This window comes from Alosa sapidissima, chromosome 11 (genome assembly GCF_018492685.1).
Source record: "Alosa sapidissima isolate fAloSap1 chromosome 11, fAloSap1.pri, whole genome shotgun sequence".
NCBI lineage: Eukaryota > Metazoa > Chordata > Actinopteri > Clupeiformes > Clupeidae > Alosa > Alosa sapidissima.
In genome coordinates, this window is record NC_055967.1 from 14,135,525 (window position 1) to 14,152,759 (window position 17,235).

A 17,235-nucleotide genomic window follows, 5' to 3' on the forward strand; every position below is an offset into this window, starting at 1 on the left:
ACCATTGGGCGCAGAGGTGGGTGTCACAACTTCCTTAAATGTTATACAACACAACACCCTGGCAAGACTGTCGGTGGACCGAAGAATTTAATACAGGGACTGGCATGTTCTAGCATGGTTTTAATAAACTTAACTGATTTAACACATTACAGATTAGACATGATTTTATAGTATGGAGATCTGGTGATGTGGTTTTAATAAACTTAACTGACTTAAAGCATTACAAATTAGACATGATTTTATAGTATGCAGATCTAGTGCCATGGTTTTAATAAAATTAACTGACTTAAACCATTACAAATTAGATAATGATTCATAGTATTGAGGTCTGGTGTCATAGTTTTAATAAACTTATCTGACTTAAAGCATTACAAATTAGACATGATTTTACAGTAATGTGGTCTGGTGCCAAAATTATTAGCCCACAGTGCACTTTATCAGCAGGGCTCTACACACTCTGAAAGCCTACATCTATAGCCAATATCCTAACTGCCTGAATCACTACTGAACACAACATAGAAAATATAAATGTAGCAAAGCTTAGAGCGTACTTTTCAAATGTAGTTTTTTTTGGTTGGTGTCACAAAAGCCAGGATGTCATGTTTTTGGTTGTTGCTGTTTCTACATTGGGGACCTGAGGGGCTTCTTGGAGAACTACTGTGAGGATGTGTAGCTCTGAGGAGATGCACTGGAGAATGAGATCCAACCAAAGGGGTTGAGATGCAAGCTATCTTTCAATGATCATATCTAACAGTAGATAGTTAATCCTACAGTAGTTAAAGTCCCTCCACACATATACTATTTTTAGTGTATATGTGGTAATTCCTTGGGTGGGAAAAGTTGAGCAATGGGTTGGTTTATTTTAAATGTACAATACAGCATACCATTCACATCATGATACAAACACACTGTGACATAAATATTCTCTCTTTCTCTCTCTCTTCTCTCCCTCCTTCACTTTCTCTCTCGCTCTGAGTCTGTGTTCTACACACAGTAGATGACCATCTCACATTGCACTGTTTACTGTAATAACATCTAATGATTCACTGTATTAGTCATGCCTCTTATTTCCTGTAACAAGGCATATGACTGTGTGCTATTTTAGCCAATACAGACATTTGTGTTGCAGCATTTTCTCTTCACGAGGACAAGAAAAGAAAAGACTGTAAGCACAGCTTCAGTGCACTGTGCCTGGGATATACTGTATGTCCCTTTGTAAAGCACTAACGACCTCAAGTGATGTCCCAAATTAACATCAGGGGCCCTAGTTTGAGGGCGAAAAAAGAAATGGCAACACAATGCACTGTTGCACAGAAAGAGATTTACTTCAGAGTGAGTGTGAAGGTGTGGTCAAAGGCATTTAGTGGGTAAAGCCAGGCCAAAGTTAATTAGTGAAAGCCAATGAGTTGTAGCATTGTAGAGTGATTCCTTTAAACTGAATGTGTCAGATGACATTCAAATGTAAGACAATAGCAATACCACCACGGGTAGTGGACAGTGTTCACCAAAGGTACAAGGGTAATGTCACTAGACATAAAGGAAAATTCCAAAGACAGGGAAATATATATAAATATATATATAAATATACATACAGTATATATATATATATATATTCACTATATATATATATATATATAGTGAATATATATATATATATATATATATATATATATATATATATATATATATATATATATATATATAATACCAACGAGAAATACTATGCAAGTTACAAATATAAGATAGATTTTGCACATAGTTTTGTATTTACTAGGGATTAAAAATGAATGGTCAATAAAAAATTAAAAAATTAAAAATGAATGGTCAATTCATTTTTACAAATGTTGTTTTTTTATTATTATTATTTCATGAGGCACAACATGTATTGCTCTTACATTTCTATGCATACTCCTAAACACAAACATGTTTAGCATTTATTTTATCGGATATAGGTATAGTTATAGCCAAGAGTGGTCTAAATCAACCAATAAATGTATTTCTTAAAGAGGGTATGCCTTTGCTAAGGACATTCTGGGAAACACCTCGAAATGTTCTATCTTAAGGTATAACTTGGCATTAGGAAACCCACCCTGATGCATAAAATGCAGCAGTGATCAGTAACCTACGTGGATAGGGAATGTATAAGGTGTGAGATGCTGTGAGCTATGTTGATGTTGATGAATTGAACACCTAAATGAACCTGAATGCTCTTTTGCTCTGTTGCGGTGTAGAAAAGAGATGTTTTTGTGGAGAATGCTAGCACACTTTTATGTGGAGCAGCATTTCTTCCTCTACCGTATTCTAATCAGATTACAATATGAGAAGAGAAATAGCAAAACATTTGATCACTGTGTATTGAAATCATGGATGACATCTGTGTAATGCTGCCTGAGCACTTAGTCAGACAAGTTAGACTAACTCTTCCCAGAGTCTTTCAAGATGTTACATTTTTCCAAACAAAATGGATAATTTCAATTAATTGCTAGATTAATTGCATTAGCCCATAACACAGGTCTGTTCCTGCTTCCCTTTTTAAACATAAATGTGCCACATCTTGTAATCTAAAGGAAGGATATTTTTTAAAGATGGGTAAATCAGCATTGGGCAGTGATGGTCTGTGATTGGCACCTGCAAATGTTCTCTGTGACAGAAGAATATGTCACCAAGCCTATATCCAAAATCCACGCCTTGACAGAAAGTTGAATTCATTGTGGAGTTTAAGACAACCTGTCCAGACAGAATAGGCCATTTCTGCCAGTCATTTTGCTATCAAACTAGAGACCCAGGTCATTAATTCAGCAGTCAAGTTAGGCTTTATCTGGTCTTGGCTTGGGTTGGTTAAGTTAAACTGTGTTTGCATTATTGAAATCAGACCACTGTAAAGGATTTGTTGAGGATTTGTTAAGGATTTCGACTTTTCAAATGTGGAACAACTTACCAATGTCAGCCTCTTTGTGGTTTTTGATGTATTCTGCCAGTTCAAAGTTTCCAGCAATAATAGCCACCTTAAAGAAGTAAAAAAAACAGCAGCTATTAGATATAAGATGTTGTAAGGTGCAGAGGCAACAACATAATCTCTATTCATCTACAGTATCCATCTCCAACAATTTCTCAATCTGTCTATCATCCCACATCTATCTATCCTTCCATGAGAGAGCGCCATTACAAAACCAAATGACTCCCTGTTGATAGATCCAGTCAAGATCTCTTCTGCTTCTCCTCCACTGGATGAGCGGTCGTGTAAACAAAATGAAACCCAAATGAGAACTCTTTCAGTGGGTGGACGATGTCAGCACAATAGCTGAGTCAACTGCATTCCGCCTGACCCCGGAGAGACCATACCCAGATCCCTCTTGCATAACATGGCCTGCTTCATCTTCAGTGTTGCACGGAGGGAGAAGATATTGTATAAAGCCTTAAATAAAATTCAATGACAAGGCCAACCGGTCCAGCTGCACTGAAAATGAAAAATCGTCTGCTCCAGCACAGGAACATAGGCACGTCAGAAGTGCCTAGAAACAGAAACCCATTCAGCTTTGGAGAGGGTTTCTGTAAGGAAAGGATGAACTTATTCTGATACAAAAAGATAAAAACGGATCAAGACCATTTTCTCAGGTAAGCCATTTCCTTTACATATCAAAAGTGCATATCTGCCAAAATATTTCGAAAGAGATGTAGGCTACATACAGTCAGTTACTTCCACAATATACAAATTAAATTATATTTTATTATTTTATTTATTATTTTATACAAACATAATTACTCAAGTTAATTACATGTTTTTAATTATACTTGTCATTCACTTTGCCTTAATCTTCCCTTTGATGCCCTTTTTGCTTGTAATTATGAAAAACACATTGAATTGCCTCAGTGTATGAAATTAGCAATAGAAATGCACTTACTTTCTTAAAACTGTACAATTTATTTTGCCGTTTCACAATTGACAATTTTCAGATAAATGTTTTTTTTCTTCCAATCAGTGTATTGAAATGTGAAATAACTTTGTAACTGCCATATTAACGGTTCATGTTTTGCAACTGAATGGCAGATCAGTACCCCAATTTGTCTATTCCGAGCTCATACAAACTCCAAAAGGTTCTGAAGCATCTGTGCTTCTGTTAAATTGTACTGACAGCTGCAGACAGTGTTAAAGAGATGATAGACTTCACAAAGAAAGCAAGAAACATCACAAACCTGTCTCAACCTCTGTCAAATGTGATAAAACCACACACACCTCTTCAGCTTGCAAACCTGACATCACATACTATTCTGAAGAAATATCACTATACTCAGCTCAACACAAAACACCCAGTAAAAGTAGGATAACCATTTTTGGGGTTACCCTACTTTTAAGAGTCGCCTTCATTACAGTCAGCACAGGGCTGTGTTATGTAGAGAGGACAGCCATTAAACATTAAGAGTGAAGAGAGACGTATTGGTGGTAAGGGGGGTGGCAAGATGAATAGGAGGAGGCTGGTGTGAAGGCAGAGGCACAGAGGACACACAGAGCCAGAACCTATCCCTGCCGTTTTCCAACCATCACCTTGTTCAACCAGGCAGCCTGCAGAAGTCCTTCAGTGGGAAGGCTAATGCTTTAAAAACGTCTCAGACGAGACCGGGATTTAAGGAAGCAGAGAAGAATGTGAGCTCATTTGAGCAGTGCTCAGTATGAATAACACATATCTTACACCACAAAGCCACTGAACTGGGCAAAGGATGCATGTGGAACAAACCACAACACTCCCAGAGGGGGGGGGGCGCATGTAGCATCAGAGGCTAGAGCCAAACCACAACACTCCCAGAGCTGGGGGGGGGGGGGGGGGGGGGGGGCATGTAGCATCAGAGGCTAGAGCCAAAACACAACATTTTAGTAGGACTCACTGATCAGTGGCATGATCTCTGACAGGAGACTCCAAGCCCAGAGAACTTCAATGGAACAGACCAAAGCAAACCTTCTCCAGGCTGAGTGTTTTTTTCTTTTCTGCTCCTTTTGGAGGGCTTACATAGCATTTGACTGTTTTTTAAATAAGGAGCACAACACTTGGATGTGCATTTACAGAAGCTAATGGGCTTGGCTATCTCTCATCACTGACAGAAGCTGAGGAGCACAAGCCAGGCATCACGTCATCTGTGCCTAGTAGGATGCTGTCCATCAATATGCACACACTGTTGCTAAAAATAAAACAATGTGGCAATATGCAGAAATATGAATAATTCTGCACAAGCAGTCATTTTTCTTGCAATACTGTCTTACATAAGACCACATTTCATAACTGAGGCAGATTCTTCAGTGATTTTAGTCATGAAGGTAAAATAATCCACATTGTCATCACTACCATTTGTGATCATCTTCCTCACTGCTAACATTCTCAGGGTTAGTGTCTGATCAGGTGGAAATCCAAAACACCACAGATGAGTACATTCTCATTGATCATCCAATCAGTCTTACATGAGTTGCTCCTAATGCTCTGTGTATTATAGCATGCATATCAATAGCATGAAAGTACAGAAGAGCATGAGAGTGTATTCGGATCCGGCGTACTCACCTGAAAGGGGGTTTGTCCCCGATGGTTCTTGACTTCCTTGTTGGCTCCACGCACCAACAAAACTCTGGCACAGTTTTCCTTTAGACAGAAAGGGAGACGAAAAAAAACAGCATCGTTGAGAGATTTCTCTCCTCTATACAGCAAGCTGTGATTCAATCAACAATATCTTGAGATGATGTAGTGCACTGCACTGTCTATACTTCTATCAACCTGTGCACCTCGTGGCTAGAGAGAGAGAGAGAGAGAGAGAGAGAGAGAGAGAGAGAGAGGAGATTAGGCCACTTCACCTGGACTGGTCTGTGCAAACAGGTGAATGTGTGGCTGTTCAGGCGTGCGTTAGACAGAGCCGAGTAGAAAAAGGAGGGAAAGCAGAGAGAGCGAGAGAGCGAGCGTGTGGAGCGATGGCACAGTGGCTCTCCAGCCCACTTCTTCCAGCTGGATTCAGCAGCCCACCCACAGAATGTTTCACCATGAAGACAGACACACAAACACATGCTCTCTCTCTCTCTCTCTCTATCTCTCTTTCTCACACACACACACACACATACACACACACACACACACACAAATACACACACACACACACACACAAATACACACACCTCCGCTGCAGTTCATCCCACCTCCACACAAATGCTATCTCCTCTGCTGATGGCAGGGCTTGCCATATGAATAATCAGACATATAAACATTAGCTACAATCCCTAGTAGCCTGTTACTACCTCAAAAAGCAATGCACTGAACAATGATAAATGTATGAGGTAGAGCCTGGCAGTGTGCATAAAATAACTTTAGTTTACTACATGCAACTTAAATAGTGCTACATGTTACAAATGTGTCAAGAGCCTCTGCACAGTCTAAGCCTCTGTCTTATTGGGTTACTGGTCTGACTAAAGACCAAAGAGCAGCTGATGGAGGATTGTCTATTGGTCTCATGTGGAGAGTGACCCCTGTGATGGAGGTACCCCAGGATCAGCACTCAAACAGCATCCTACTGGCCTAGTGGAAATCCACCATCTGGAAATCAACTGCCTGCTGTTTCTCTCTGTCTCCATCTCCATATGGCTCTGTGTGTATGTGTGTGTGTGTATGTGCGTTTGTTCAGAAGGTAAATTATGGCACAATTAAAGCAGCATAATTACAGCTAATCGTATCTGATTACTGTTACAAATGGCAGAGCAATCTGTTGCAGCCAGGGATACCCAAGAAAAAACGCCTCAAAAACTACACACTTCGGGTAAGACAAGTAACGATACCACAGCCCATTATGAATATCCAATACATTCTGTGGTATTCCAAATAAGTTGTTAAATGGCAAATCAAGGTAAGGTCCCAATAATCCTCCTGATAAAATTGTTGTATGGCTTTGTTTTGCACAGAGCATGAAGTCATAGGGACCTACAATTAGGAGGTTTATCCTAATAAACTCCCTCTGATTAACTCACTCAGGTTTGTTATTAAACCATGTATGTGTTATATACCATGGATAGCCTCTATTCTGTATAGTATTTAACTTCAGAGGAGGTCGGAGTGTGGTATTAAAGTCAATAGCAATGAGCTTCTCACTGGCTGTCTCTGTTTCTCTCTGCATGCCTACAATGAGGTCAATCTATAATCACAACAAAGGTCAAAGAACCACATGTGCATCATGGTGAATAATGCCCTAACGTCATCCACTTCCCAGGTCCCACCCACGCACTGAGGCTTGGGCTCTCAAAGCCAGTGGGACTTTGATGGCATTCTTCCATAGAGATGTAGATGCAAGATTTTATGTAGTAGTATAATAAACTCATTTAAAAGTTTACAATGTTTAAAATGTTTTTTAATGTATTTTGCCACCTTAATGGCAAGAATTCTGATGAATCAGGCTTACTAGAGATCTGACATGCTTTTTGGATCAATTAACCTCTGAGTGGACTCGTGGATTTCTTTCTGAGGTCAAGACTGTCATCATAATTAATTAACTAATTAATTAATGAATCTCCCTGCATACGAGGCTGCGACCTGGTCTCCAAAACTGAGTGACGTGACTAGGGAACATACCGGGCTTATCAATTTGGATTGTTCCCGATAAGGAAATGGTCATATAATAGAGCACAGGCGAATAAAGCGTTTCTACATCACAACTGTTCTCATTTGCAGTATGTTACTTCCCCTGTTAGCAATCTGGCAATACACCTGGAAGATGCTTGAAGAAGTTGACCAGTCAGAGAGAAGCCAATTCAAATTGAATATCAAAATAAAAGGTCAGATGCTAAATAAGCCTATTTTTTCCTACAGTATAGGGTTGCATGCTAAAGAGAATGCTAGAACATCATGAGAACATCTTGCAGACGTTACAAAAGCATCTCAGGGAATGTTATAAAATAATTTTTAAAAGTGAATGCCATGGCTCCTTGCATGTTTATCTCTCTGAGTTATACTGCAAGCCAGAAAATCCACCGTTTTCCCCACCGACTGCCAAGTGGTAGTTATTATGCCAAGAGAAGAAGTGGCTGGCAAATAGCAGCAGAGAGCCCACAATATTGACTCACCTGTTTGTAGAGAGCACAGATGTGCAGGGCCGTGTTGCCCGAGGCATTCTGCACACTCATGTCTGCACCGTAGAACAGCAGATGCTCCAGGTGCTGCACATGGCCGTAGCGGCAAGCCTGTCACCACCAACCACAACAGCAAACAAACACACAAACGGAGTCAGCTAGAAGATGTGTGCATTTTGCACAGGGCTTAGAAGTTTACATTCTTGTGTTTCTGAATATGAGTATAGTTCTAACCGTGTGTAACAGTGACTGTAAAGAACATACTGTTGTTATGTACTGCTCTGTTGTACACCCTCCGACCCCAAAATCAATGCAATTCTTTATTCAGAACACTAGATGGCACAGTAGACGAGCTCTGACACAGTTGCAAAAGTATGATCTCATGGCTAGCCATTCTGGTCATGACACCTTCTTTTAACAGACTTCATTTGTCAAAAATGTGCTTTCACCTCTGAGTATGACAGATAGTTAAACTATTTTCCTGGCACGAGGTAATAGGAATCATGCACAGTCCAATGACACCTTCAACTTGTCCTTTGTACAACTACTTCTATTAAAAGCTTTACAAGCATACTTGCAGCAATTAAAGGCTTTACAAGCGCGCTCAGAGCCATAATGCTATTTCAAGTGCATTCACTGACAGTTGACTGTGAGTAGACTAAAAGCTCACCGCAGGTATGCCAATTCTAAGAGGCTCATATTGCTTATGATCATCAGAAATCCCACTGTGTTGAGAGAAAAATACTGAAAGCATTCAGACTAAATATATCATCTCCCTCTCGGAGGTTTAGAAGGCTGTCAGACAGTAAGGGGGAGTGTGAGAGGTGAGAGAGTGCCACCTGGTGGACTTCGTGCCAGCCGTTCTCGTCGTGGCAGGAGACAGAGGCTCGGGCTCGCAGCAGCAGCTCACAGCAGCTGGGGTCGCCCCCCACCAGCACCGTGTGATAGAGCGGCGTCAGGCTCTGGCTGTCCTTATAGTCTGGAGAGGCCCCCAGCTCCAGCAAAGCCTGAGGGAGGAGAGAGGGATGAGCAGAGACAGGAGGAGAGAAAGAAATAAGACGAGAAGTGAAGAGGAAGAGAAGGTGAGAGAAGAGAGGAAAAGAGAAGAGAAGAGAAAAGAGGAAGAACGGAGAAACAAATCTGTAAGATTTCCCATGGGCTGCCGTTTTCCTGTATTCCATTTGCCGGCCAGTGATCAGGGACAGAAGATGAAGGTCTGTTTGCCGCAGTAAACAAGCACAGCACGGATGAGATCTCTCCCTACAAATTCTTGGATTAAGTCATTGCCCCTTGCGACACCAGAACATCAATATTTCACCTCAGGAAATGAATATGCATAGCATACAGTAGTACACTGTGTACAGGAAGGAGGATTGTACTTCATTAGTTTCAACCACTTAACAGCCCTTTTGCCTCAAGGCCATGTTGAACACATTTGGGGCACAGGCTCAACAAGGTCTGGAAGATGCACCCCGAAGATTCTGGTCCCTTCTGGCTGTTTCTTGTATAATGGTGATGGCAGGCCTCTTCTCCAAATGAGGCCTTCGCTACATCCAAATTCTGCTCAGTTGGACGGAGATGTGGAGGCCGAGTCCCATGGCATGCCTGGGCAACCGTGTGGTGGTGCAATGGCCAGGAGCCCAATCACAGCTGGGCTGGTTTCATAAAGGAGGCATTTCCAAACTGATGCTTACCTGCCAACTCGACCTGTGCGCACCTGTCTCTGTTGCCAAGATAAAACAAGAGGGATCCAATTGGTTCCCATTTTCACCATATTCTGGTCTTACCATAGACATTCCAGAGTCAATCCGTGCAAGCTGAGCTGAGATCTTCTCATGTGCTTCTTCTCATGTGTTTCACCCCTCCACCCCTTCATTGTCCCTTAACAGCAATTAGTAACTTAGAAGATAGTGTCACTATCTGTCACACTGAACTGTAACATGCCTCCGCTGATGTTGCCGTTGTCCTCAGCCATTGGACTTTGATGGGTGGGACGCTCATGACAATGCAATCTACTTTTCCTGACACACCTGTGACAGGTGCACAGCTTGGTGACACCAAAGGTTTGCACTTAATTTCCATCTCACATTTACACTCCTTTGCAGGGTCACAATACAGTCCATAGTCCAGCCGGAAAACGTGGTCTGTTAAAAGTCTTTACATAGATTATTAAAAAGTAAACAACCTTGTCTTGAAGTAGTTTTTATGTTTATTTTGACACAAACTGGTAAAGGGGGTCTGAAAATATGAATTCACCTGACAATGCAGGGATACAAACATGCCTTAGGCATTTGTCAACTGTGTTTTTATTTGCATGATGAATTACTACAGTTCATTATTATACTCTATTTGGCTTTAATTGGCTTTAAATTAGCATTTATGTCTAATAACAATTGCAAACAGAGTTAATTAATGCAAGAATTCTTTGATCAAGAAAGAAAGAAAACCCTTTCTCTTTGTTTATCTCTCTCTCCCTCTCTCTCTCTCATGAGAACCGTCAAGCCACTGAAGTGGTCCCTCAGAGTATGAACTATCTATGAGTCGAAACAGAATATTAATGGGGCATTTATTAGAGTGCATGAAAATGCAATCTACGGTTATCCGATTTCTTCTTCTTATTCTTCTTCTAACGCTTTTTCCGCGTTTAATGCGGCTTCGACCGTATAATGTAGAAACTTCATTCATTCAAAAGGAAAGGTGTGGAATATATTTTTCATATTTGTAACTTTTATACTTTTTGAACTATTAATTAAAAACTATTACAAATTTCCCCATAGACTTAACATTGGCGATTATGGCATCACAATAGGGCACTTAGAATCCTATGCCAAGTGTTCCGGCCAGAGCCATATACAGTAGAGCTGGTAAGTCCCGCCCTTTCCGCTATCCCCGCTGGACCTCTAGATTGAAAAATCGTTAATGCAAGTGAATGTGAGAAAATAATTATTTTCTGGTCCCGTTTGAATTTTGCCATGAATGTGAACATATGTTGTCTGTGAATTTTTGATATAAATTTTTGTGTAAAGATTGCTACAATTGAGCGGGTAGAAGTTTGATGCGGTTAAACTTTGTGTGAGAGCACTTTGTGGACTACAACTTTCCGCTAGACGACAGCTAACTAGTTTCCCATAACAACCATCAGTTGGTCGAGATGTAGAGGGTTATTAAGATCGACTTTGAACACAGTGAACCATACAATTTTACAATCACACTGTATCATAGTGTTAATGTGTTGAGTGAAGCTAGACATGTTTCGAATATTTTTGTTACCATGTGTGTTTATTCCTGCCGTTACAAAAACTAGCATCTCAGTTAATGTTAGCGATTAGAGCTAGCTCACGTCACAGGCGACATGTAGTCTTTCTCGTTATGTCTTTTCCACAGCTGATAGCCTAAGAATCATATAATATACTGTCAAACACTCGTAACATGAAAAATTATATTAAAAATTCACAGACAACATATGTTCACATTCATGGCATAATTCAAACGGGACCAGAAAATAATTATTTTCTCACATTCACTTGCATTGACGATTTTTCAATCTAGAGGTCCACTGGGGGTTTAGCGGATGGGCGGGACTTACTGTACCAGCTCTATGGTTCCGGCCACCTCTAGCAACTGTCTGTCTCAGGCTTTAAGCATACAATCTGGCTCTCTTAAGACTACAGATCCTGTTCAACTGTTTCCTCTGCCCACAACTGTTTCAAAATAAAAGTCTCCACTACAATAATTCCCTATTAAATAATTTCACTATTTAAACTAATTTAACTGTTCAACTATTCCAACTGTCAGTTATCATCAACTATGCCTCTAGCCTTCTATATTAAAACACCACCTACCTAGCAAACAATTTAGCAACCATTGAAATTAAGCATCTATGTCAGTTTCCATAGCAACCAAGATGATTATACTAGCAAACCACTGTAGTAACTCCTTTATTTATGATAGTAGCCACCATGGACACCCTAGCAACAACCTAGCAACGACTTCAAGTACCCTAGTAACAGCCTAGCAACCACATTCACAGTTAAAACCTAGCAACCAACATCATTAACCTAGCAACCAGCATAGCAACCACCTTAAATACTCTAGCAACAGTCAGTTGTCATCAACTTTGACTCCCGTCAACTGTTTCCTCTCCCCACAACTGTTTCAAAATAAAAGTCTTCACTGCTATAATCTCCTATTAAATAATTTACCATTTAAACTATCCAACTTTTTAACTGTTCAACTATTCCAACTGTCAGTTGTCATCAACTATGACTCCCGTCAACTGTTTCCTCTGCCCAAAGCTGTTTCAAAATAAAAGTCCTCACTACAATAATTCCCTATGAAATATTTGAACCATTTAAAATATCCAACTATTTAACTGTTCAGCCAATCCAACTGTCAGTTGTCATCAGCTATGACTCCCGCCAATTGTGTCCTCTACCCACAACTGCAGCCTGGGCTTTTCAGTCAACTAGTGTGATCAACTCCCAATCTACATTCAACTTTTAAACTGTCTACTTTTAAACTATCAACTTTTATTAAGCTGTGCAACCACCATGTCTGTCCTAGCGTCATTTTCATGCACTCGTAATTCCCTGGAATTACATTCTCTAGTTTTTCATGATGCTCTCCCTCCAAGCATGTGTGTGTGACTGTGTGTCTAAGCTACATGGTTGATCCAACATGTGTAATGAAGAGGCTCTTCCATTGTGCAGTAAACAAATGGCAGCGGATCAGTGTAAAGGGGCTTGCACACTTCTCTGCCACCTCTGCCACTGCTGCACTGACGTAACATGAAGTGGTACCTTCAGTGTGATCTGGTTCTTGGACTGGACAGCTTTGTGGAGGGCGGTCATGCCATCTCTGGAGCGGAAGTCCAGGTGAGCGCCTCCGTGTTTGAGAGCAGTGATGATCTCCACCATGTTGTCCAGATGAGCTGCAAGGGTCAGGGGTGTCTCTGTGGAAACAGAGTCTACAGTCAGAACCACCTCTCTAAATACTTAACCCACCAGCAGCATCAGTTGACTGATTACATAGACACATTCATATGAATTAATAACATTTGTTAAGGTTTTGGGCAGAAGATTAGAGAAAATTATATAAAATGACAGTTCTCAAGTGGTAACTATCCTTGGGGAATACTGTTATATAACAACCGATTAGGTGCTCAAAGTCAGGGAAAAGCAGTGGAACAAAAACATTCTAAACAGGCTGAAAGATGGACTGAACTGAAAAGGCTACAATGGAGAAAACTGATAAAGGCAAAAACAACGCATTTACAATATATGGTACTTTTAGTATTTTAGTTAAAGGATACTGATATTTGGAGGTACTCCATTGCACAGATGGAGTAGGCTAGTCTTGGAATAGATTGGTAAAAATGTAATGCTATACTGTATTATTGAATTCAATTATTGTTTAATTGTGTATTTAATGTATATTCCGTCTATAAGTATTGCAAATAATTATTACCACAATCAATATCGATTTCTTAATATTTTGTCAGTTCTGAAACAGAGCTCTGATAGTATACACTATTTGTTTTGTTTTTTGTTTTGTTAAAATTTACAGCATGCTTTTGCTGTTTTATTCTAGAAAATATAAAATAATGATTTTCAAACCAAATATATTCCAGAATACTTCTGAGTACCTTATGTATACATGTATTGCTACTTCTATATCTGAATAAGATTGCTCTATATAGGTGGTCTATGCTCTTATATTCCTGGGGTTTTCTTTCTCCTGTGAAACAGTCTGCGTTAAAACAGCCGAGTGTCCGTGAGTGTGACCAGGCCAATCTGAGCCGCAGCTGAGAGCAGTGCAGGATGGCGGATGGCAGAGCAGCGGCCGTGCATCCAAAGCAGACATGCGCGCCTGGAGGCAAGGATCTGTGAGCGCGTGGCACCGGATGACCCCGGCTGCCACGGCCGATGAAAGTGCCGCTCGACCATAGCCCCAGCACCCCATGGGGGGTTTCAATTAAACACTTTAGCTGCCAAACGTCGTCAGAGCCCCTTTCGGAGCAGATTTAGCCCTTAATGGGCAGGCTCAGATACCACAGCTGCTGAATCGATAATCCTCGCGGGATCAATTAGGAAGTGAGGCATAACCAGGCAGAGCTCCCCGAGTCCCCCGCCAGTCCACACTTGTGCAAATTTGGATTTCAAAGACAACACGACGTCTTTGACCAGTGAAAGCCATGGCAAACTTTCACCACCTTGCTGTTTTCTTAAAGGGTTAGCAAATATTTGTTGAGAATGTATTCCTTTATTTGGGTAGAGGGCTTCCTCCACATGCATAGCTAAACAACATTCATCAGATTTGCATGATTCAATCAATGCTATGCACCAATCTGATCAGAAATTCCATCTACATGCCCTCCGAAAAGGTGAGCGATATGGAAGCTATGGAACCGTGGTTTTGCAGAGTATGCTGTGTTTGGGTTCCTCGTAATTAATTTGTGGTGTGGGATATAATTCATTCTGACCCGTATGGGATGCCAGTGGCTAATGTATCTAGGTCACAAAGGCTACTTTAAAGATGGGGCTGCGCATGTTTTTCTTGCATACAGCCAAGCTTTGAACTACTGCCTCACAGGAACATGCACAGTGGGGAGTGGGGTCTCATACCACCCGATTCTGAGTCGTGGTAGTTGGGGTCCAGGCCCTTCTCCAGGAACTTGGAAACTTTGTCCAGGTGATGCTGTTGGATGTAGTCCGTGAATTTCCGCAGGTTTGCCTGACAAGCATAAAAGGGAGTGTTGAAAGAGATGACACATGCAGCGTGAGATAAAGAGAGCGAGAGCCAGTGAGAGACAGATACGTACTGTAGAGGCGAGAAGAGTGATGGAATAGATGATAGAAGAGCGATGGAACAGTGATGGAATAGTGTGGCTATGGCACATGACAGCAGGATTAATGTTGGATAAGTGTTATCTCTCTCCTCTCTCTCTCTTCCTCCCTCTCCTTATCCCTCTCTCTCTCTCTGTCTCTCTCTCTGTCTCTCTCTCTCTCATGTAGTTTCTGAGGGACACACATGCAGCCTTTACCAGGCCGGATAAAAATAGCTAGCAGAGCAGCTCCCTGAGCACAGCGCCATCAGAGAGAGAGAGAGAAAGAGAGAGAGAGCGAGCACAGCTGCCTCTAGGAAGGAGAGAGACCCCTCACACACACACACACACACACACACACACACACACACACACACACACACACACACACACACACACACACACAAACACACACACACACACACACACACAAACACACTTTCAACTGAAACACATTTTCAACTGAACAGATGTACTAAACTGGAATTTGGGGAGAGTCGTAGCAGATGCAGAGTACATGTGTCAAAAAACTCATAAGCGCAGCATTATGCAGGGAAATATACATTATTTAACCCTTGGCACACACTGGAACGTACTGAAAACCCAGCCTTTAATAATTCACTGTAGAGGACTCGAGTGTATGCAGTATATGTCTATAAATCCATTACCCTCACATACCTGCAGGGGACGTAAGTGGAAAGGCATGTCCTCTTGTGTTTTACAGTCTCAGTGTATGATATCATTTTAAAATGTTGGACATCAGTGTTACGTAACCCATATAACATTCTTTGAGGGAGAAGGACTACACTGCGTATCTGAGTGGTGGCACAAAGTTGGCAGATGTCAAAACTACAGAGCAGGCCATGGCCTCCAACCATTTCAATCAGTTGTTTTGTGTTATCGGCCCTCAAATCCCTGAGCAAATGAACAGATCAGCTGACACAACCAGTATATACGACACCGGGAAAATATGCAATTAGTGTGCTTCCCCGATGAAACATCAGCAGCACGGGGCCTTTGTTCCTGCACTGGCTCCTAATATGAGCCCTTTAGCTGACCTGAGATCTGCTACCCCGCTTCTAGAGAAAAAGGCAAGTGAGGGAGGAGGAAAAAGGAAGTTGAAAAGAGGTACATGAATATTCCAGGCCGTTGCTCTTTATCATTAATTCATGCTGTGCTGGTATTACTGTTGGAATTCATTTCCTCTCAGTTTGTTATAGACATTCAGCTGCCAAAGTCTCTCTGCCTCTTTCAGCTTGCCCCCACACAACCCTGATGATGTTCCACACAGCTAAACAGCACCATGACCAACCACGAGATTCACTGTGACAGCACATCCTGACATGCGCCGCACTGCTGAACTAGGGAATGTTCTAGCAGTCTGAAGTTCTACATAAACTTTTCCAAAAACATGGTTCTTCACATACACAGACACGCACACACACACCAAACATCCATGCACACAAACAGTGTGCAATACAAACAGCATCAAAATCCTCCACCCAGGTAAACAGACGTAAAACTCACCTGAGTGTGCAATTTTGTTATCTGCTTCTCATCCACATTTGGCTGCTGGTAGACTCTGCTCTTATAGCGAAACTTCAACAGAATGCAAAACAGAGCAGGAGGGCCAATTAGTGGGGATGCAGCGCTCTAGCTACTCATCACAAGTGCAGATACCAGCGGTTCATGGCGCCGCACAGACTCACTACATCCTGTGGCGTACAGACAGAAAACTTAAAGCCCCCCTGCTGCTGTGTACATTAGGGGTCTGATTTACAAAAGCCTCGGAAGCTTTAGTCAAAAAGAACGAAAACATAACAAGCCTCTTTCATGTTAGTGCTCAGCAGAGGGTGGTGGGGAAAATATCTCATTTAAAATCAGGAGTCATTCTGACATACATAATAGCATAAAGCATGGCACCTCATTACTGAGCATTCACTCCAAGCATGTAGAGTGTTGCAGGTAAATGAGTGACCCTACCTCCAGAGTGGGGATGCCCTTGTTGGTGGGCAGGACATGGTCCCGGAGGAGCCGCTCCTCGTCCAGGAAGCCGCTCTCGCGCCCGTCCACGGCCGGCCGGAAGAGCCCGTAGTTGAGCACGTCCCGCAGACTCTGGGTGAGGGTGCAGAGGATCTCCTGCTTTGCCACCCACACTGTGGCGTCGGCTTTGAAGCGCATGGATTTCTGCTCAATAGAGTGAAGAAGTCAAGTCAGTCTCAGTTTATGGCTCAGCAGCTTAGACAGCAGCAGAAAAAAGAGCTTCAGGAACCCCTTGAAGCCCCCCCACCCCACACCTCCCCGCACCCCACCCCACCCCACCCCC

The 17,235-nt window shown here is 41.8% G+C and overlaps 1 protein-coding gene across 5 annotated transcripts in view; it reads right to left on the reverse strand.

Annotated features, from left to right (window-relative positions):
- The window catches only part of shank2b (SH3 and multiple ankyrin repeat domains 2b), an 85,522-nt gene that overhangs the window by 52,611 nt on the left and 15,676 nt on the right, over positions 1–17,235 (reverse strand). For all 5 annotated transcript variants that reach the window (XM_042110805.1, XM_042110804.1, XM_042110803.1 and 2 more), the window contains exons 4-11: positions 16,893–17,096; positions 16,437–16,508; positions 14,710–14,818; positions 12,886–13,037; positions 8,926–9,093; positions 8,081–8,197; positions 5,547–5,624; positions 2,939–3,005 (exon numbers count right to left, since the gene is read on the reverse strand). In XM_042110805.1, coding sequence (XP_041966739.1) covers positions 2,939–3,005; positions 5,547–5,624; positions 8,081–8,197; positions 8,926–9,093; positions 12,886–13,037; positions 14,710–14,818; positions 16,437–16,508; positions 16,893–17,096 — 967 coding nt within the window. The remainder of the gene's footprint in view (positions 1–2,938; positions 3,006–5,546; positions 5,625–8,080; positions 8,198–8,925; positions 9,094–12,885; positions 13,038–14,709; positions 14,819–16,436; positions 16,509–16,892; positions 17,097–17,235) is intronic.